The sequence below is a fragment of the Gouania willdenowi genome, chromosome 12, assembly GCF_900634775.1.
Source record: "Gouania willdenowi chromosome 12, fGouWil2.1, whole genome shotgun sequence".
In the NCBI taxonomy this organism is placed as follows: Eukaryota; Metazoa; Chordata; class Actinopteri; order Blenniiformes; family Gobiesocidae; genus Gouania; species Gouania willdenowi.
In genome coordinates, this window is record NC_041055.1 from 6,962,972 (window position 1) to 6,986,882 (window position 23,911).

General features: G+C 36.9%; 1 protein-coding gene across 1 annotated transcript in view; it reads left to right on the top strand.

The window, feature by feature from the left end:
- Positions 1-5,328: 5,328 nt before the first annotated feature.
- Positions 5,329-23,911, top strand: part of rasgrf2a (Ras protein-specific guanine nucleotide-releasing factor 2a) — a 42,322-nt gene continuing 23,739 nt past the window's right edge. Inside the window, exons 1-8 of the mRNA XM_028462041.1 lie at positions 5,329-5,626; positions 15,797-15,903; positions 18,365-18,512; positions 20,634-20,723; positions 20,800-21,053; positions 22,360-22,439; positions 23,093-23,286; positions 23,381-23,490. Of these exons, the coding sequence (XP_028317842.1) occupies positions 5,348-5,626; positions 15,797-15,903; positions 18,365-18,512; positions 20,634-20,723; positions 20,800-21,053; positions 22,360-22,439; positions 23,093-23,286; positions 23,381-23,490 (1,262 nt within the window). The 5' untranslated portion in view covers positions 5,329-5,347. The remainder of the gene's footprint in view (positions 5,627-15,796; positions 15,904-18,364; positions 18,513-20,633; positions 20,724-20,799; positions 21,054-22,359; positions 22,440-23,092; positions 23,287-23,380; positions 23,491-23,911) is intronic.

A 23,911-nucleotide genomic window follows, 5' to 3' on the forward strand; every position in this document is an offset into this window, starting at 1 on the left:
AGGATTTTCCGGTGACATTATAGGCCCCTCCCACTAATCACAGCCTGTATTTTCTTCATCAGCGACCTGCTCCCATCCAATAAGATTCATCCAACACTATTTTGAAGTCAACACGACATAACGTCTTTTCACTAGAGCTGTTAGCGTCTCTAAGAACGCAAGGCATGATGGGTAATTTTGACATTGAGTCTTGTTTAGGGCTGGACAGTCATCATGTGTATCAAATATGAAACAGTTTAAACTTTGCATTTGAGAGTTATATGCATTTTTCTATATGGCGTGCTAAATGGCATCAGTCGCGCCACGACCAAACCGTTAGAGATACGCAAATTCTTTTGATGATTTTTACTCTTCAGTGGGTCCTAAATGTTCTGGCCGAATTTGAAGCAAATCGAGTGAAGCCCCTCAGACAAGTTTGCGCAAGAGCGAAACGCCATTAACCCAAGATGGCCGACTTCCTGTTTGGTTTTGGGCAAAGTCATCTGTAACTTTTTGCTCATCTTGGGGTCAAGAATACATGTAGCAAATTCTGTATGAACAGGACAAACCTGCTGGTCGTACGGGTCCATCACAGTTTGTGCGCTTTTTTGCGTTGCGTTTGTAATGAGCGCACGACCAAGTCGTTAGAGACATGCAAATTCTTTTGATGATTTTTAATCTTCAGTGGGTCCTAAGTGTTCTGGCCGAGTTTGAAGCGAATCGCATGAAGCCCCTCAGACTTGTTTGCGCAAATGCGTTTCCAGGGCAAAAATTGCAATTTTTTGACCAAAGATGGCTGACTTCCTGTTTGGTTTTGGGCGTGGGTCATAGTGTAACTTTTTGCTCATCTTAGGGTCAAGAATACATGTGGCGAATTTCATATGAATCAGGCAAACCTGTCGGTTATGCGGTTGCATCGCATTTTTGGCGTTTTTTCATTGCGCCAAATTATCTAGTTATTCAGCAGGCCTGAGGTGCGTGCAAATTTTGGTGAGACTTTGAGCATCCTCATGGGGTAAACTGGTGTGGAATAATAATAGGTTTCTATGGCCAGTATGGCCTTCAGAACCCTAAATAGATTGAACTGTCATGCAAAAATCAAGCGCTCATACAATTTGGTGTTAAGGTTTGACTAGTGATCATCTTATCTCGTGACTCGTCTCTGGTGTTGAATAGCCGTCACATTAAGTGTGATTGTACAAGTAGTCTGGGTTATTGTAAAGTCACAGCATTGAAACCCTGTTTCTGTTTCGCGTCCCGAGTTATAATGACGACCAGTTGAACCAATACACCAACTGGTAAACTGCTCTTTGTGAGTGCTTTTTTTTCCCTCTCCGCATCAGCAAGTTAAAAAAAAACAATGATTATTTTATAGTGTATTAATCAGTCGCACAAGCTCTCACATCTGTCAGAATCACACACACACACACACACACACGGATAAAGCCTCACAACATCTGTTGGCGCTTTCAGGCAGGATGGCTGTTTCTAAAGTGTGTGTTTAACTCTAATCATAAGCTGTGCAAAGACATGAACCTGTCACGATCTGTGTTTTGCTGTTAAGTTTTCATTGGTATGTTTAGTTGTTTTTTTTTTTTGGTCCATTGTGTCAATTCCAGTCAACGTTATATGTTCAAATCCCAGTGAAGCCCTTTTTTTCAGGTTTTGTTTGGTTTCTGATGCAGTTTATAGGTTTTTCCCGTCTGGCTCAGGTTCCCTGGTCCTGTGTGTGGGTTTAGGATACCTGTTTATGCCTACACACCTACTACGTAATATCATTGTTTTGTATATGTTCACATGATCACGATTTACGAATGACATTTCAAGATGTTTGAATCTTTGTCCGTGTGTAAGTACTGAGAGAGTGGCTGTCGCATACTAACGTACTGTACACTACACATACAGTGAGTATATGCTGTCTACTATATACTATAAGTATGGTTAATACGATTAGGAGGATGGCTGTTCCCACTGAAGTACACTGAAGTATCCCAAGATGCATTTCAAACCTACAATGACAAAAACCCGAAGCACACAAAGGTTAAAAATCTCTATTGATTCTCCACCTCTGAAAGTTCTGAAAATATTTTAAGTGAGAAAGTGACCAAGTAGAATATCAACATGTGGCCATTTGACCAATAAAACTCATGGAAACACATTTCATGCTGATATTTCAGAAATGTTCAAAGACCCGCCGTTGTTCTACTGACTAAAATTCCAGTTAACTTCAAAACAAGAGCCCTATTTACAAAAGCATTAAAAACTAATGGAAGACAAGAAGAGAGGTTTTATTTTGAAAAGAGAATGTTTGACTTTTAGCTTGAAGCTGGTCCAAGGGCGCTTATACGTTCTGCTCGCAATGCATCATGGGGCGGTTGAGTATGACTTAGTTTGCTCACCGTGCATACTTAAAAAATGTCCCGATATACAGTAGAATACATCTGCGTACTCAGTCCTTCCATACTATCTAATGTGAACTACGTTCTCATTTTGACATCAGACTTCGTATGAGTAGTCTGTTAGTATGACATTTCAAACAAAACCAGTGATTGGGCTTCACTTGTCTTTTTGTACCTGATGGATATTGTTTCACTTTAATAGACTCACCTGTATGTGGATTTATGTGAACTGAAACAAAGAGAACATGATTCCTATGATTAGAATAATCCCTAAAACTGAAAGATTAACTAAACTTTTAGGTTTTATGGGTGGGGCTCCTGGAGCTGGTAAGACACGCCCAGTCAAAACTATAAAACCTCCAAAGAATAATCTATGACCTCGGTTGCCAAAGTGGGGTACGGGTACAATGACAACAATGGGGACTAGAACATAAATAGAGCAGTTAATGTTATTGCTAGGCTAATGCTCGGTCAACGATAATGCTAGGCTAATGTTAATGCTAGGCTAATGCTAGGTTAATGCTAATGCTAGGCTAATGCTATTGCGAGGCTAATGCTAATACTAGGTGAATGCTAAGGCTAGGCTAGGTTATTGTTATTGCTAGGTTAATACTAATGATAGGTTAATGCTATTGCTAGGCTAATGCTAGGCCTGGGTTAATGCTAGGCTAATGCTAATGCTAGGCTAATTCTATTGCTTTGTTAATGTTAATGCAAATGCTAGGTTATTGTTATTGCTAGGTTAATGGTAATGTTATTGCTAGGTTAATGCTATTGCTAGGTTAATGATAATGCTATGTTAAAGCTAATACTAGGTCAATATTAATGCTAGGCTAATGTTAACGCTAGGCTAATGCTATTGCTATGCTAATGTTGATGTTAGGTTAATGCTATTGCTAGGTTATTGTTATTGCTCGGCTAATGCTAATGCTAGATAATGCTAATGCCAAAGATAAGATAATGCAGTGCAACGCTGACTAGCACCTGCATCCTCACTTGCATTTTCTTCAGGAAATGCAAATATTCAAATTATTATTATTATTATTATTCCTCAACAGGATAGGTAAAATTCACTGTAGGGCTACATTGTATATGACATTACATTATCATGTTTTATGGAGGGGTACAGGACTGGGAAAAGTTTGGGAACCACTGATCTACGCTATGCTAACTAACTACTCAGTACTCACTATACCTCTCTATTCACAATTTTTTCAATCCAACCTACTCTCCACAGATTTTAGAGTCCACAGGAGATAGTTTTTACAGGAGGGGCGGGGCCAACAGTAGTGGTTTGTGATGTAAGAAGCCACCAAAACATCACAAACCACCATCTTTAGCCAATAGAAAAATGCAATTGTAATAGCATTGTTTCAACCCATAGAGGGCAGTCACTCTGACATTTTTACAACAGAATACAACAATATAAAATACTTAGACTAAAATGACAAGAGTTGGACAAGACTCAATCAACATACCAGTACTTCATACGAAATACATTTGTTCATAGAAAAAAGTGATTTTGGGATTTAGTAACTATTAATCAGTGGCTAATTTTGAGGTAGGGGTGGGACATTTTGGGAAATTAATTTATCAGTAATCTCGGTATGGAAATTTTATAGCTCAACGAAAAAACAGTCAAATATTACAAGTGGAAGTCGCTTTAGACAATGAATTCAATCGGAAGTTATATTATTGACATAATTCTAAATATGAGAATATCTTCAGGTTTTCTACCCAACAGTTGAAAAAACGCCATTAAAGTGACAGCCTCTGCCCAGACGGTCAGCAAAATGTGGTGGAGTTTTGTTTATTGCAGTTCTCATTTTTGCAGTTAACTGCTGCATGTTAAATGTGCCTTAATTAATGAGTTGTTTGTACATTTAGTTATTTAATTTTGACAGAAACAGATCTATTTCTGATACATCTGCAAACAAATGAGAGGAAGTCATTTTAACGTATACTTTGCTTTGTTTGACATTATTGTTGAGTTTTTGTCCCCAAAATGATTGAGTTTGTTCATTTGTAGCACTTGTCCAAAGGAGACTTTTAAAATGATTTAAAATAATAATAATAATAATAATAAAAGTAATATGAAAATTAAAGTGGAAAAATGCAGTGTACACTAACATTGCAGCAGTAAAGGTTAAGCGTGATAGTTTTTAAATATATTAGCGTTCTCATTTGTTGTTGTTATTGTTTCAAAAAATAATTTTAAAAAGAATATGAGTACATTACTATAGTTCAGAAATTCGCAACCATTTTCAAGTCATGACCCATTTTTATATCACAAATGTTTTGGCAACCCCAGAGACATTTATTCTCTCATTAGTTTTTGATCATATTTGTTATACTGTTTTACAACTACAAAGTAGCCAGGATTAGTGCACAAATGACAAGATGCACCAGCTCAGGTATTTCAGTTTGAGAAAGTGAAAGTACAGACTACTTGTTTGAGATTGTGTGTGGTCAATAATATATTTTTCCCTTTTTTCCCATTTTATTTTCCCCTTTTTCCATTATTATTCATCAAGAATAATTAAATAATAATTACATATATATATATATATATATATATATATATGTAATTATTATTATTTTTTACTTATTTTTGTCAATTACTAGACATTTCAGACGACCCCATTATATTTCCAGGCGAGGCGACCCCAAGGTTGAAAAAAGTCATTTCTGCGGCGCTGCGTGCGTCCTGTCTCTTTAAGACAAAGCCGATTAGTGCTGATCTCAGTGGGTGATTCTGCTTTCAGGAGCGCCTGCTTTCCCACGCGCTCAAAACCTTCACTTTTCTCCAACTTCAGCTGCGACTTTGTGGATGATGAAGATGATGAAGATGATGATGCTGAGGAGCAATCGGTGACGCGTTCCGACTGGGTGTTTTCATTCTTGCGGGATTGGGGCGGGATGCGCGCGTGCACGGTTCACCTGCGCCTGCACGAGGACAGGTGAGGAGCATGCAGAAGAGCGTGCGCTACAACGAGGGCCACGCGCTCTTCCTGTCCGCCGTGGCGCGGAAAGAAGGCGCCAAACGGGGCTTCCTGAGCAAGAAGACGGCGGAGAACAGCCGCTGGACGGAGAAGTTCTTCGCGCTCCACCAGAACCTGCTCTTCTACTACGAGCACGAGCAAAGCGCGCGGCCCTCGGGCATCTACCTGCTGGAGGGATGCACGTGCGAGCGCGCGCCCGCGCCCATGGTGTGCGCGGCGGGGCGGGAACCCACAGAGAAGCAACAGGTGAGTTGAGTTTTGGACGCTCATCTCTCAGTGTGGGGGTTACATTAGAGCAGCAGGGGTGTTCAACTTATTTTAGTTCAAATACAGACCATGATCAGATTTTAAGCAGGAAAAAGAGCAAATTAAACATTAATGAGCCCTATAGTTTGCATTTCCAGGTATAAATTACATATAAACAAAGGTGTGAAGAGTGCTGATATATCCTACTTAAGTAGAAGCACTGTTTCTTGATTGAAATTGTACTTAAGTACAGGTACAAGTAAGTCATCTAAGTAAAAAGTAGCTCAATTAAATAGTACTCAAAGTAAAAGTTACTAGTTACTTTAACCACCCACATTTAATTTTGGTAATAAGTCTTGCCACGGTTTCCTTGCATACAGTAAACATCTCATGTATAAATTTAAAAATAAGAGACCAAGTCTTGCACAATTGAAGCCTATTTTTTTTCCTCAAAGGCACAACAAAATAATAATAATAATAATAATAATAATAATTTTTTAAATAAAATAACACAAGTATAGCTACATTTATGAACTCTAAAACTGAGACAATAACTGGCATTCAATGCTGTTTTGGAATGGTGCATTATATTTAATCTGATTGGTCAGCTATGATGTGATGCATTTAGTTGTCTGGTTTCATTTATTGTAGTTTCACAATGTCCGTTGATCATTTTAAAACAAAAAAAAAATAAAATTACTTAACAATGATTGAGTGTAGAAATGTAACTAATTACTTCTTTTAAAGGTGCAGTCCGCAACTTTCAGATCCCTCTCTCTCCCTCCCTCCCTGCTGCTCTTTTGCCCTGCCTCCAAACTTTCCAAAGTCCCTCCCTCAGAGGAACTCACAAGCTAATGTTTGTCCAACAGCAACGTCACAGGAATATAACATGCTCTGTTAAAAGCATATTACTGCAGCGCTTCTCTCTCTCTCAATGTGCACACACCTCAGCAGCAGCAACACACTGTCACTTACAGCAGCTCAAACGGAGGCTGCTGCGCACACATGAACAAACGCATGCACTACAGAGTTCTAGTGTAACAATTACAAATCAAACATAATGTAAATCAAGCAGCAGTGTGCAACAAGCAGTATTTACCTTTCAAGCAGAAAAGTCACCAATTCCATCTTCTACTCCTCCAGACCATACACTGTAAAAAAGACTGCGCCCTAGCTCAGGGAAAGGGGCGGGGCCTCTGAGCAACGGCTGTCAGACAGCCCATCAAACACAATCCTGGATCTGATTGGTTCTTTTTGCTCGGTCACGGTGCATTCTGGCAATCCGCCAAAGGCTGCAGGAGGAGCTGGGGGCGGGGCTCAAAGAGTCTGTTTTTTTCACACAAATAGTAGTTTGATGTAAAGCTGTCCTTACATAGTGACAGCTTTAGCAAATATGACAAAAAGTCACTTTTATAAGAGTTGCAGACTGCACCTTTAAAACATACCATACTTAAATACAAGTACAATTACTGATTCAGAAATATACTAAAAAAAGTATCCATAAAAGCAACTCAATTTCAGTAACGTGATTACTTTTAATTTGTTACTTTCACCTGTGCATATAAATTATATGAGACCGACAATATCCAAGCATTAAGTGACTTGAATTCACTTACATTTCCTTGATATTATGAACAATTGTTATTTAATTTAGTAGAATAATTTTAGGACATTTGCAGGATTTTCACGATTCATCAATTTGAGATTAAAAAAATGACAATATATCATGTGATATAAGCATGGGAAATTTGTATCCATGTGTACTTGGAGGGGCTCAGATATCTACAACTGAAATATTTTGTAATTTAGACAATGATTAAAAAAAAAAATCTATATATAATCTATTTTTACTTTCAACTGCGGGCTGAATTAGATGCTCTAAAGTACCAAATTTGGCCCCCGGGCCTTGAGTTTGACACGTACATTATAGGTTCTCTTTATTTTTGTTTATTAGCCCACTCTATAATCACTGTTATTTATTAATCACAGACCACTGTATTTATTTCTAATCACCTGTCTGATAACTACCAACTTGGAGTAGGTTTTCAATTTGTGGGTCGGGACCCAAATTTGGATTGTTGTCCCTTTGTCATTAGGCCAGGAGCATTACTTTGGCGCAATAAACAGAAATATGCTATGTTTTTATTTTGAAACATATCTTTTAATTAAGCGAGGAAGCAGCTGATGAAAACACAATCACATCACTAAATACCTAGAGTGATAATCATACTGTAGCACTGCTCCAAGGATGCTGAAATGCTCACCATCGTGGGCGTGTCTGTTTACATGTCAATCACAGCAGAGAGCTTCCTGGAGGCGCGACTTCTCCAGCTCAGTGCTGCATCAAATTCATCATCAAAGTGGGAACGCGTCATCAAATTGGAGCGAGGTGTTTGTTCTCGCCCTGCAGTAAGAAAGCAGCAAATCACCCTCTAACTAACGATTGAGGAAATCAATGAAAAAACACATGTGTATGAAGCCCTAATAGCACTTTTTTAAAGCACAGAAAAGTTGATTTAGCTTAACATGGGCCCTTTAAGATTCTCAGATACTCCCAGTCAAATAATCAGTCATATAATAAGGATAAGTTGACACCTCAAATCATTAACGTCATTATTCTCTTAATCTTAAAAAAAAAGAAACTTTTTAAATTAAGTTAAGCTTGTGTTTTTTTAACAGAACTTTTACTCCTTTTCCACTACGAGAATACACTCAGTGGCCCTCATTTATCAACTTTGCGTAAATACGGGTGTACATTTTATTTAATTTTTTTCTGCTTGCACTCAGGAGAAGGATGCGTTTTCCCTCGCTCCCTCATTTTTTTCCTGCTTGCTCTCTTTGTCTTGTTTTTGTCTTGGTTTAATCTAACAGGAGCCTCTATCTGCATCCCAACTAGTTTTTCTTCGCTTTTCTCGCTTTTGGTCAAATTTCTCAACTAGGAAGATGGGCATTGGGAGAGTCCGTAACTCCTGAGGACATGGAAGACGTCATAAAAGATGTTCTCGGTGCATTGTTGAGCCTGAAATATCGAAAGTAAGAACCAGAGTCGGACACATTTTACTGGTATGGGAAAGATCTGCGATGCTGTTTGATCTCAGCTCTGTGATGGAGAGAGAATGAAAAAGCTTTCTTCTGCCTTTGGAAGCTCGGCTCTTTGATGAAGAGCTTTTTGATGTTTACTGATTCTTCGTTACAATGAGGTCATTTATTACTATTTTTAAAAAACAAACAAAGCTGACGTCTTCATTAAAACATGAACATGCAATGACGAGATCAATGTCACGTTACAGTAACTACATTTATAGCAACAGTTCATATGGACTTGATTTAGCTCGTCAATCATTCAACAATAGAAAGGTGCAACAATCTGTTATTGAGTCGGTTTAATGCACAGGGATAAGGAGAATGAGCAGGAAGTAATCAATCATCATCATGACCATAATGCAATACAAAGTCCAAGTCCAAGAAATCAACAAAGTGACAAAAAAACTAATCCAGAACTGTGCAAACTCGGAAAATCCAACAAATTCCTTAAAACAAAAGGAACTCGGGCTGCAGAGACAGAAATAAATGTACAAACTAGAACTGAATAATGCATTAGGACACATTTAACGTCCAGCTTTTTAGCTGTAAAGATCAGAGCTGAAATGAAGGACGTCTCCTTGTCGTTTATATGTCGTCTTTCCAGGTGAGGTATAAAAAAAAAGTCTTTGGACTCCACATATTGCAGTTGCTAAATGTTAACGGTGTCCCAAATTGATATTAATTTTGAATATTGTTTGCAAAAAGCAGTATCGCATTATACTGCCTGCATCTAAAATCTCTATATAATATATAATGTTTTTATTGGAAATACTGGGGTTACTTTTTAGGGTCTTACATTTTTTTTAAAAAATGTATTCTATTCAGTTGTGCAATATTCTTATGTTTACGTTTAAAATCTTTGTCATCTATTAATGGGTCGTTTTTCTCATACCTGTTGTTGCTGACTAATGTTTTCTGAGTAAAATCACTTGAATAAGCATTTTTTTTAACATTCCACAACAACAAAAAAGTAATAAAGTATGTATCGGATCGTTATAGAGCAATATTGGTATCATATCGGAAGTGAAAAGGTTGTAAATGTGCTGTCTTCCTCTGTCTGAGAGACTATCCAGTTCCACATGTTTAGGTTAGCTTAGCACAGTGGTTCCCAATCTTCTTGTCCCTTGTACCCCCTTTCAATTTTTGTCAAATCACGTGTACCCCCTCTTCATATCATAAATACGTTTTCCATAATTTCAAATGCTTTTTAATTTGTGGAACAGCGGACTCTCCTAAACCCCTAACTGTGTCTTGAACATTGGTTCCTGAAGGCTTAATCTACAAATTCAAAATAACAAGTGCAATTTAAAGTGAAATTTATCTGAAAGAAAATACCATGCACTTTAATGTGATTACTTCAATAGTAATAGTAGTCTCCTATTGTCAGAAGTTTGATATAATGGCCTCTACAACATAAAATAATCTTGTTTGGATGAATTGAAAATATAGTATTTTATTGAACAATAGTACTGTTAGTTTTGTGGTGAATTTGTCCAAAAAATAACAAATATATATATATATAAAAGGAACTCGGAACATTTCCCAATTATTTTTCAATTAATTAATAAATAGTTCTGATTACCCCCTGCAATGTGCTCCTGTACCCCTAGGGCACTGTGTCAAACTCATGGTCATGGAACCAAATCCGGCCCTTTGGAGCATCTAATTCGGCCCACAGGAGAAAATAAAAATGACAGAGAAAAAATTAATCCTCAACAATAATTTACAGGGGCTTTTATCGCAAGTTTGCAGTCATATTTATCGTGAAACTGTTGAAAAAACTCAAGATTCTTACAAAATTCTTTAATTTTCCTCAAATTATTACATAATATTTCCCATAATTAAACAGAAATTGGTCACAAAATCTAGGAAATTTAAAGTGAATATCCTATTGGGACTAATATCTATCACTTATTGCTTGGATATTGTCGGTTTCTTACATATTTAGTATTTTATGTATACATGGAGGTGCAAACATAGGTTACAATAATGTTAACCCAGTTTCACAGTAAAATGTGTAAAAGCAACATTTGTCCACAAGCAATACTGTAAGCATTTTACGTATGATGATCTCAGAACGTGTGACGCTTACAGTTTCTTCCGCCCAGACTTTTCAACGAGCTGATATCAGGTCACGTGACTGCTGGCTCCGCCCCCCTGCCTGCGTTGAAAAACATGGCGGACATCTTGTATATTTCAGTGGCAAATTGCCTTTTTTCAAGATAGATTGTGGCTTTAGAATTGTTTTGACGACATTTCTAGTGAGAAATGCTGCCTTAACTTTCATAATGTCCATTCGGTTTATGTATAGGATCCGTAGTTTGTTTATTTTGACGTACATTCATCATGCTTTATTCTGTTGCTATGCTAAGCTAGCACGCTTAGTACGTACCGGAAGTGAATCTTTTTTTTTAACTGGAAGTGATGTTGAATTACGTGTATACTTTTTAGAACCCTGAATTATGTGAATTATTTATTTTTTTATTATTATTATTATTATTATTATTATTATTATTATTATTATTATTATTTTTATTATTATTATTTATTCTATTCGTTCACATCTGAATATATTTCCACACTGGGTTTATAATGTTGAGATTTTTCATATTACCACATAAAATCTGTGGCCCTCTTGAGATCAAGCTGCTTCGCATTTGGCCCCTGAACTAAAATGAGTTTGACACCCATGCCCTAGGAGTACATGTATCCCTGTTTGGGAACCACTGGCTTAGCACTAGTGATGCTGACTGAGCAGGGTCAAAGGTTAAATGGGCGGGGCCAGGGTAGAACTGTCCTAATAGAGCAATAGAACATAGTTTTTAGGACTAGTAACGATCCTGCTTCTCTCTGCTCTTCACTTTGTACTAATAACTCAGGCTTGACTTTGATTCTCCATTAGCATTAGCTTCTTCAGGTCGGAGGAGATTATGATATTGGGACGTTGATGGCGGCCGGGCGAGGTTTGGACTTGTTCTGGCTGCCTACCTCGCTCTACGTCCGTCTTATTGTTATCCTCCAGCTTAAAGCCGGCTTGTGACCAGGGAAGCCGCATTAGCCGTGCAAGGAGCTGTACAAGCCTGGGTGGTTATGTAAACGCTCCCAACCCCCCTAACACACACACACACACACACACACACACATGTACACACACACCCTTAAGCCTCTCCAGTCTGCTGCCAGCACACGCTAGTGAGAGTCTCTCGCTCTAATCGTTACATCATTACTACACAGGGTTGCTCTACCTCTGCAGACTCCCAGAGGAGCGTAAAAACACAATATGTAAACCGCTGCGCACGCTTCACATGCACGCTCCTGTTTCCCAGGCACGTGCACGACGCTGTGCTACAGTGTAAACATCAATAGAGAGATGCAGTGTGTTGATGTGAGGCTGGAGACGATGCACACAAACTAAGGTTGTGCGTCAACTTTAGTTAAATAGAGCCTCGGATTTTCCCTTTAAAAAGTTCCCAAATTCCATGTCAGGGTTTACTTATTTCAGCATCACGTTCAGATGTCAAAGTAATTGGATTACAAGCACTCACATTACTGTAATTGAATTGCTTTTATGGGTACTTGTACTTGTATATTCCTAAATCAGTAATTTTACTTGTACTTAAGTACATTTTAAAAGAAGTAAAGTAATTTGTTACAATTCTACTATGGCTGAACGATATAAATCTCAATAATTTTAACTCAATAAAGTCTGACCGGAAAGACAATTCTGCCTAAATTTGCTGATACAAAATGCCACACAGACACATTTATTAACAAACAGCTGCATTATATTTGCCGCTTTTGTCTTGTTCTCCTATGAGGGACAGCACGTGTGAGTGAATTGTGTTGTGTGATTTGTTTAAATAAAGGTCTGGGTTACAACGCACTCAGCAATCCATCCAACTTGCGTTTTTCACGCTGTTCTGAGAAGTAGAGAAAGCACTGCAGTGGTTCCTAAAACACGTATATAGTTTTTACGACAGTGACATAACCAAAAAGGACCTTTAGGAGGAGTACTACGTGCAAGTTACGTAGTTCTGCTTTAACATAGCGCCGCCACTTTACCGTTTGACCCTGCTCAGCCAGCACTGCTACATGCTAAGCTAACAAAAACAAGTGGGACTAGTCACTGCTGGTATATATGGAGCTACATCCCTGTTGTTGCTGCTCCTCACTGGTTTTACATGCACTTTCCGTGATGCAGATTTAATGATGTTTAAATGAAGAGAACAAATGATTTATGTGAGCGTGCTGTAATGTTCAGGCTCAGCAGGGACGTGCACGTGTTTCCTATACGTGCTTGTCCTCCTTTGGGTCACTGGGACTCTTTAATCAGGGCGTGCACACAACACCGTGTTTACATTCTCCTGACATGCAGAGGCTGCTTTCGCCTGCTTTCAGGCATCGACAGCCGAACAACCGTATTTATGATTAAATTGTGCCCACATGTTTGTTGACGTTAGTTTTTGTTGTTTATATTCACTTTCTTCACTTTTTGTTTTTTCATAGAAATGTCATTTATAAATTCTCTTACATTAATATATTTTTTAATTCCTGTTTTTCTGCAGATAATTTTGCAATATTTTCTTCATTCTATATTTTTTCTAGTTTTTGGTTCTGTTTTTTGTTTTGCAATTTCTTTTGCATTTTTACATTATTTGTTTACAGATTAAAATAAATGTTTATGTTGAAAGTCCTTTCAACATTTAGAATTGTTTTCTTTAAGTCAAAATTTTGAGGTACAATATGTATTATTTGTTGTAAGCCTTACTGTCGATTAGGGGTGTCAAACTCATTTTTGTTCAAGGGCCAAATACGGACCAGTTCGATTGCAAGTGTTTTAGGTGGGAAAATGAACAATTTCAACATTAATATGCCCAAGTTTGCACTTCCAGTTAAAAATTAAACATAAAGTAGGGAAGGCATCAACAATATCTAAGCAATAAGTGACAGATACTTAAATGTTCTTTAATTAATTAATTTTTTTGACCATTTTTAATTAAATTTGGGGAGATTTTGTGGAATAATTTGAGAAAATTTGCAGGATTTTTGGAAAAAATTATAGCGGCCTTTCAACAACAATTTACAGCTGAATTGTTTAGTCATTTACACAATGATTCAGGTTTTCTCTGTCATTTTCACTTTCTCCAGCGGTCCGAATCGGATGCACTGAAGGGCCGGATTTGACCCCCCAGACCTTGAGTTTGACATGTGCTGTAGATGTACAGTATAATATTTGATCTGTTTTAGTTAGTGTGTTTTAAAATGAAGTATTCGCACAAACGTTAGATGCTGGGTCAGAGATCCTGTAGTATGGCTGGAGACGGCAGCTTTGGGATTAAAAAAACAAACAAAAAAACCTTCACGTATCAAAGAGAAACCTCACGTTTGTCTTCTACGAGATCATTTGCAGTTTGGATTTGAATCATTGACTCTGAGTCGTTCCCAGCGGAGCGGACTCACCTCTGGGATGTTTGTATGACGTGGTCACATTTCATGCCTGGTCAGCAGAGGACTGATGTTTTCACCGCTCACATCTGGGGAAACTTTCATTTCCCGACTGTGTGATTTTTTTTTTTTTTCCGTGACCCAGATCTGCATTCATCCTCACATGATGTCACTTCTGATGGAGCGCTGCAGATTATCCCCACACACGTTTCTTCTTCTGTGGATTTAAATGTGGAAACGCTTATTATTCATGAATGCTGTAAAAGACGTGTTACACTCCTTCCTGGTGTTTTACTGACGCACCGATATTTTTTTATTTCTACATCTTTTATTTTTTTTTACTGATACATTTGAACATTAATGGCTGATTGAGAAGAAGTGTATATATATATATTTTTTTTTTCTTTTTTAATTTTTGACAACAAATCCCAGAAATGTTTCCACATTAAACTATTAGATATTAACTCTTGTATCCTATCAGTGTCTGTTCCAAAGATAATAAAAATAAAGAAAAGAAATTGCAACTAGGACACAGCATATTAAAAATTAACAACTAAAACTTAGTAACTAAAAGGAATAATTTAACACATTATTTTAAATATTAAAACAACCCCAATAAATGTTCTTATAGTCTAATAAGGTTTTTGAAATGTTTTTGCAAAGTTAATGAGTGTCTCCATGAAAATACTTTTTCTTTCCTTTGTTTACAGATAAATAATGATAAAAGTTCAATCACTATGGGCCCTGATTTGCTAAAGGCGTGCACGTGTAAAACGTGCGCTAGCTTGATAAAGCACAAAAACATGTTCTGGTTGATCAACTAATTGTGAACAGAGGCATTGTCGTGCAAATGTGTGACATAACATAAGTAGTTTGCGTTGCAAACAGATTAATTTATGCACATTATTTAGCACGTTTGACAGGCAGGAGTTTTGCTCTCACAGCTTTACTCACAGATGGCTGCAGTTATTGTCACAGGAGGAGACAGTCATAATTTTACAATTTAATGAATAAAAAAAAATGGAAACATTCTTTGTTTTTTCTTTTTCTATCCGACTATCTTAGGTTGACTTCTTCTGCTGTTCTTCTTGTTTTCCCCACAGCATTGGCTTTGTAATAGACATTTTCCTATGTTGTTATTTTCTGCATAGATTCTCATGTGTTTTTGCTGCAATTCAACAATTTCTTTATTCACTTTTTCCACTAACTCCTCCAACGTCTCATTTTGCACATGTGGCCACTCTGTTCTCCCACAAGCTCAAAACCCTCGTTTAAACAAGGCGTCTCCCTCACGTTTGCACCTGTTATCTTTTGCACAGGCAATTTTGCATTTATTTTCATTTGCACAGGCAATTTTGTAACTGTTTTGCACCTGTTGTTTTTTGCACCTATTATCATTTACGCAAATAATTTTGCACCAGTTATCATTTGCACAGGCAGTTTTGCACCTTATTATCATTTGCACAGGCAGTTTTGCACCCGTTATAATTTGCACAAGCAATTTTGCACCTATTGTCATTTGCACAGCCAATTTTGCACGGCACAGGCAATCTTTTGGTGTGTGCACCTAATTTAGCACTTTTTTTTTAGTATCAGGCTCTAATGATGGTGTTGACGGTCTGTCTTTGTGTTTTTGTACAGCACTACTTTCTGGTCATTTTTGGCCATGATGGGCAGAAACCGCTGGAGCTGCGGACAGAAGAGGAGTCGGACTGCAACGACTGGGTGGAATGTATCCAACAGGCCAGGTACGAGCAGGATAACCAAACGGTAAAGACACAGGTTGACAAACCCTAGCTCTGGAGCCTCATGCAGCTCCTAAGCTTCTCTACTGGAGCTCCTTCGCTTATGGAACTGGAATTCAGTCTTTTCCTTTTCACAGATAGCTTTATCCAATCATTGCAACTTCATTGCATTTTTGACCAATTACTGCAGAGGTTCCCAACCTTTTTTGGGACGTGACCCCATTTTGATATCACAACTTTCTGGTGACTCCAGAGATAAAAGAAATAAAAAATAATATTTTGATTATGTTTGTGATATTGTTACAAGTTGCACTACAGTGATATGATGCTCCAGTTCAGATATTTTTACATATTTTTTAAATTTTTTCACTGGATTTCTATTTGAGGAAGTGAAAGTTTAGAATACAGTTAATTGAGTTTATTTTTTTTATTTGAAAAATATTTATAAGTTAAAAAATTACAAAAATATAATGTAATTTTTTTTATTATTTAGTTATTTAATGACTATTAAATTATTTTTTTTATACTGTATTTTTTTTAATTCGATTTATATTTGAGGAAGTGAAAGTATAGAATACAGTTGCTTGAGATTTTTTGTGGTGTTTTAATTTGAAAAAAATACTAAAATATAATTTTAATCAGAATAATTTAAATTTTTTTAATCATTTTCAAGACATTTCAGGCGACCCCATTTGAATTAAGTACAGTTTTGTAGTTTATTACATGTTATTACGCATTTTTTCCACCTAAAACCTTTACATTTCTCACCACTAATATCATAAATGTCGTACAAATTATGTCATAATTTCTCTCAGTACTAGTTAATGTGACAGGTAATATAGCTATTAAATGAATCACTATTAATTGAAGGACTTTGATTTATTACAGTGACGAAGAGTAAACATGTGTTTTCAGCTGCTTTTTAAAAGCACAAATATTCATACGCAGACATTTTTCAGTAATGCTGATGCACATTTGGCGCAGCTATGTGCGTGTGCGTGCGTGTGCATTTAGGTCACTGATTGTGTCACAGAACCTGATCTTGATCTTTGTTTCACTGCACAAAAGCCACAAAAAGGAGAAAACTAACAGACACCAGTGCTATCAAACATATGGTCCGCGGGAAAAACGCAGCCTGTCAGAGCGTCACATTTAGGCCGCGGTTATTTATGAAAATAACAAAAGACACATTATTGCGGGCTTAGAACTAAACAAGAGATGGCAGCAAAACGCCATTAAAAAGTCTTAAAGAAGTTTAATATGAATTTATTACATTATTGTTTTGTATTCATTACGAGGATTATTCTCCCAATTTAATTCCAACTAGTCTTTAAATTGTATTTGCTTTCTGGATACCTTAAATCCCAAGCTTGCACTGGTATATTTGTCGCTTCCAAAAAATGCATTGGTTTGTGTGTTTTTCAAACTGACAGAAAGCCTGTGAGTATAAATAGAGCTAGAGAGAGTATATATAGAGCTGCTCTTTTTTGATGCTTTCACGTGATTTTGTGTCGTTTTACGTCTCTGTTCCTCCAAGATGGTTGACGCACTGCTGCCTTTGTTCGTTAAACACGCTAAAAACCTTGTTAAACCTCTGAGTTTCTACAAACACCTGCTCCTCCTCACTGCTCCACGTCTGCATACCCAGTCAATAAACAGATTTTTCTTGTCTTGTTACACTGTAATCAGCTGCTGCTCTGCTATCAGCTCAACTGTAGCAATACAACAATGACAAAATCTTTTTATTATTACAACAATAACAACAGCCATTTTTTATTAATATTACAGCAACAACAAGGAAAATTATTACAACATAAACAACAAGAGATACACATTTTATTATTACAACATTTTTTATTATTATTACAACAAGAATGACGGCCATTTTTATTAATATTACAGTGACGCAACAGAAATGATTACAACTTAAACAACAAGATACTGTATACTGTACAACAAATTTGTATTATTATTATTAAAGCATGGTTTATTAATACAACAAAAACATTTTTTAATTTGTTGATACATTTTTATTAGTATTATAACATTTATTACAACAACACTTCATTATTATCACAACAAGAGCAATGGCCATTTTAATTAATATTACAGTGACAACAAAATTATTACAACATAAACAACAAGATATACTATACAACAAATTTTAATTATTATTATTACGAAATGTTTTATTATTACAACAAAAACATTTTTAAATTTATTGATACAACAATTTTTATTTATTACAATCATAATCATAACATCCATAATACTAGAAATATAATTGACACCCTTGTTAGATCAAAACTACATATTTCCGTGTGTCATGGAAATAACAGGTAAGAATGATCATTTTTAACATGTCAGTGCAGATTTTCTGTGTAAGATAAGGATTTTTGTGCACAGCTGAAACTGTGTGTGCTGGTGTTTGATTTTATCGGGCTTCGTCTCCACCCTTTCCCAGTTACTCTGACATGGTGATGGAGCGTGAGATCCTGATGCAAAAGTACATCCACTTGGTGCAGATCATGGAGACGGAGAAGATCGCAGCCAATCAGCTGCGCACTCAGCTCGAGGACCAGGACACAGAGATCGAGAGGCTGAAAGCCGAGGTTAGGACGAGTGCACACACGACGCCGTGCATGTGCTTGGTTTCAGATCAAAGCCCCCAAACCGATGAGAAAACTTTAGGTTATGTGTATAACTCCGGTTCTATGAGTAATATGAGTGAGATGTCTCACTATGGGATACACACTCCCAGTAGCCCTCAGAAGCACTTTTCTCAATCAGCCAAACCCTGATTGGCTGGAAAGAACTTTCCATCCGCCATGGACACTCCCACCCTTTATAAGAGGGAGGGCGGATGTGCAGTTCCTCATTCAAAATAAGCACCTCTTCTCACTTGTTTGAGCAAGAAGGGTTGTCTGGTGGTACAAAGCTAGCGATATACAATGAAATTGATTTTCTACAAATAATTTTATAGCTGACATTCTGGACTTACTGTATCTGGCAGATAACCTACAAAAACACACAATTTCCTCCCCATATGAGATTTTACTAAAAGTAAATCCTTAAAATTATTACTGCAGTTCTTTACAAAACAAATGAGAAAGTAAATATAATATAAGCTTGTTTTTAACAGTCTGTGCAGTGGCCGTTTCATATTTTCTTCATATTAAAAATAAATAAAAGTAAAGCAGAGATGCAGTAGAATGGAAAAAAATCAACCAGAATGCTGAATTCCTACTAAAAGCTGCTATCTTTTATTTATGTATTAGACCGCATGTGTCAAACTCATGGCCCGGGGGCCAAATCCGACTTTTTGGAACATCCAATTTGGCCCGCAAAGTAAAAAATTACAGAGAAAACATGAATCATTGTGTAGATGAAACTCAACACTCCTGGTGCCGCTAAACATTTGAAAAAACTCAAAATTCTTACAAAATCCATCAATTTTCCTCCAATTATTCCATAATATTTCCTTTAATTAAATAGAAATTGGTCACAAATTCTCGGAAATTTAAAGTGAAGATCCTGTTGGGACTGATATTTATCACTTATTGCTAGAATATTGTTGGTTTCTCACATATTTAGTATTTTATGTATACTTAAAAGTGCAAACTAGGGCACAATAATGATGAAATTACTTGTTTTCTCGCTAATCTGTGGCCCACTTGAGATCAAACTGCTCCTTATTTGACCCCTGAACTAAAATGGGTTTGACACCCCTGTATTAGACAGTCTGAGCAGTAGCCAGGGTTGGGGTCAATTATATTTTTCTATTACAATTCCCTCTTCAATTACCCATGTTCAATTACCACTAAATTATGATTATGGTGACCAGCATTGCTTCCAGTTACAAGTAAAATTACAATTATTATTTTCCACTGAAAGTCAATTACAATGAAGTTCTCAATTACTAATGTTCACTTACAATTAATCACAATTACTGAGATTTTATAAAAAAACCCTCTTTTGTTAGCTTTCTGTTAGCATCTCCTATGAAAACTGGTCAGTTTTGACCCATGTCTTAAATCAGCTGTAAAATACACTAAAAAATATTACCTATCATCCAATTTGTTGGGCATATTTATCTTTAAAAATATTGCTATTAATAATAATAATAATAATAATAATTATAATAATAATAATAATAATAATGGCTTAGATTTATATAGCGAATTCATATTTTTGGTATGGGTGTCTGAGCCTTTTTTCTGTCATAATACCCCTAGATTGAAATGTATTTTGAAAAAAAAAAAAGATAAAATCATACTCAAAAGAACTGAAATGTAGTGTGAAAACTTGATATGAAACATATTTTAATGATTGTTAACTATATGTGTGCAAGACATAGAGTTCTAGCATGATTCCCCAGCTTTGCGTTTAATTAAATTATAGTTTTTATAGAATTTTCATGCCAATTACAATTACAAAGTCAATAATCTGAAGTCAATTGCAATTCAATTGTGATTACAACAGCAACAGATTTTTTAATTATGATTACAATTATAATTACGCAATAATTGTAATAATTACGCAATAATTGTAATAATTACGCAATAATTGTAATTATTACGCGATTACAGGTATAAAAAATGACCCCAAACTTGGCAGTGCCGTTTCATATTTCTCCCAAATGCTGTCATGTGGACGGCGTCTTTCCAGTTGACGAATAAGGAAACTTTTCCACTTTGAACAATGATTTTTCATGGTGGCTGTTGTGTTTCCAGATCATTTTATTGAACAAAACCAAGGAGAAAATGAGGCCTCTCCAGAACAACCAGGACGAGGAAGATCCAGACATCAAGAAAATCAAGAAGGTAACCTTGGGTTTAAACCTGTTGAAGGACAAAACTCAGTGGAGGGTTTGAAACCCATCGTGTCGTCCTCGTGCAGGTCCAGAGCTTCATGCGAGGCTGGCTCTGCCGGAGAAAGTGGAAGATCATCGTGCAGGATTACATCTGCTCTCCTCACGCTGAGAGCATGAGGAAGAGGAACCAGATCGTGTTCACCATGGTGGAGGCGGAGACTGAGTACGTCCACCAGCTCTCCATCCTGGTTAACTGCTTCCTCAGGCCGCTCCGCATGGCCGCCAGCTCCAAGAAACCCCCCATCAGCCACGATGACGTCAGCAGCATCTTCCTCAACAGGTCCAACAGCTTCACTATACACAGTTAGGACAGGACAAGACCTTAAAAAAACAAGACAATATATTTTAAGATAAGACTAAAAAAGATCATAAGAGAAAAGACAGGATAAGACAATGTGTTGTGAGACAAGACAAGACCATTAAAGATAATACAAGAAAAGACAAGACCATATAAGATAAGACAAGAAAAGACTAGACATTTTTAGATGAGACAAGAAAAGACAAGACTATATAAGATAATACAAGAAAAGACAAGACTATATAAGATAAGAACAGACAAGACCATATAAGATAAGACCATGTAAGACGATGTATGGGACAAGACAAGAAAATATAAGGCCATGTAAGACAAGAAATGACAAGACCATATAAGATGAGAAAAGGAAGGCCAAGGAATGCAAGACCAGACCATATAAGATAAGGAAGGACAAGACATATACAACAAGAAAGACCAGACCAGATAAGACAAGATAAGAAAAGACTAGACATTTTAAGATGAGGCAAGTAAAGACAAGACCATATAAGATAATACAAGAAAAGACAAGACCATATAAGATAAGACAAGAAAAGACTAGACATTTTAAGATGAGACAAGTAAAGACAAGACCACATAAGATACGACAAGAAAAGACAAGACCATATAAGATAAGACAAGACACAAGATCACATAAGATGGGTCAAGAAAAGACAAGACCATGTAAGACAATGTATGAGACAAGACAAGAAAATATAAGGCCATATAAGACAAGAAATGACCAGACCATATAAGATAAGACAAGGAAGGACAAGACATATAAGACAAGAAAAGACCAGACCATATAAGACAAGACAGAAAAAGACAAGACCATATAAGACAAGAGAAGGACAGACAACTCCATATGAGATAAGACAAGAACAGACAAAATCAGATGAGATGAGAAAAGAAAAGACAAGACCATACAAGACAAGACATGACCATATAAGATGAACAAGAAACAGCAAGACTGTATAAGACGAGAAAAGACCAGAGCATATAAGATAAGACAAGGAAAGACAAGATCATATCAGACAAGATCATATTAGACAAGACAAGAAAATATAACTCACCATATAGGCCCAAAGGCAGAATGTGTTGACTACCTGAGACTTCCCATTGTTCAATCATTATTCCTCATTTAAAGCATGAATTTATCTCTAGAAACAGAAGTGTCATGGCTTTCTAAATATTTGGCATTAAGTTTGTCTCAATAAGTTGTAAGGATGTACAATCATTACTTTGGAGATTTTATAATCCCTGTAATTCACAGTAAATTGTTTCTCATTGGCAGTGAAACCATCATGTTTCTACACGAGATCTTCCACCAGGGTTTGAACGCTCGGATTGCAAACTGGCCCACTTTGGTCCTGGGTGAGCAAACACTTTTACGTTTTAAATTAGAAATTGGCTAATTTGTATTACAGCGGAGATGGGGGTTTTTTCGGTTTTTTTTACTAATTTTTACATTTATGATGACATTTTGTGTGTTTTTCTTGCCATTTTGTGCTATTTTCTTTGCTTTGTTGGTTGTTGTAGTAATTTTGTGTATTTGTGTTGACAATTTGTATGTTCTTGTTGCCATTTTATGTATTTTTGTTTTTGTTTAGTGGATTTTTTTAGTCATTTTTTGTATTTGTGTTGACATTTTGTGTGCATTTGTAGTCATTTTATATGTCTGTAGTAATTTTGCGTATTTTTCTGCCCTATTGTGGGTTTGCTTGTCATTTTGTGTATTTGTTTTAGGGTTACGGACTGAAGTTGCCACCAGTTTCTCAGTTCAAATGCTACCCTTTGCTCTTAATAACAGTAAATAGCTCACATTAGCTTAGCAGTAGCCAACAAGCTACGTTCATTCAGGTAGCTTGTTGCTAGCAACTGGGACACAAAGAAAATGTTTTTACTCAGTAGATCTCTTACTTTATAGAGCAGATGTGGATTTTAAAACCTAAGTTTTATACTTTTATCCAGTTCTTTTATTGTAGAAAAGATTTTCAAAGTAAAAGTAATATTTTTTGTTTCTTCAGCGGATCTGTTCGACATCCTGCTGCCGATGCTGAACATCTACCAGGAGTTTGTGCGCAACCATCAGTACAGCTTGCAGGTTCTGGCGAACTGTAAGCAGAACCGAGACTTTGATAAGCTGCTGAAGCAGTACGAGTCCAACGCGGCCTGCGAGGGCCGCATGTTGGAGACCTTCCTCACCTATCCCATGTTCCAGGTACGCGGCGGGGCAGGATTTTCAGACACTTCAGGGTTTAATAACTTTAATAACTGTACTTTTGTGTGTGTGTGTGTGTGTTTTTGTTGCTTAGATTCCTCGCTACATCATCACCCTCCATGAGCTGCTGGCTCACACGCCGCACGAGCACGTGGAGCGCAAGAGTCTGGAATTTGCTAAATCCAAACTAGAGGAGCTTTCCAAGTGAGTGTTTGTCCATTCTGGGATCCAACAACAGAGCAATATCTAGATTTATGAGCGGTCCATGAACTAATGCAACTTGTCCCGTCCAAAGATTTTGACTTCAACACCTGTCAAAAACACTAGCCAGGGCTTTGAAAGCAGTTTGTTTACTTTTATATCCTACAATTAAGGCCCTGTTTATACACTGGCTTTTTGCTTCTGTTTTTACGTTTTTGTTTCCAAAAAGTGCTGCATTCAAACGGTAACGTTTTTAGTACGATCTCTGTTTACGTGAGACCACGGGAAACATTGAAACAATGTAGTATACATGCTAGGCCGATAGATGGAGGTGTAGTTTTGCAATGAACCAAAATAAGCGCATGCACAGTGACACTTCGGCCCAACAGAAGGCAGACAGAAAACGACCCGAACCTGAATGAGG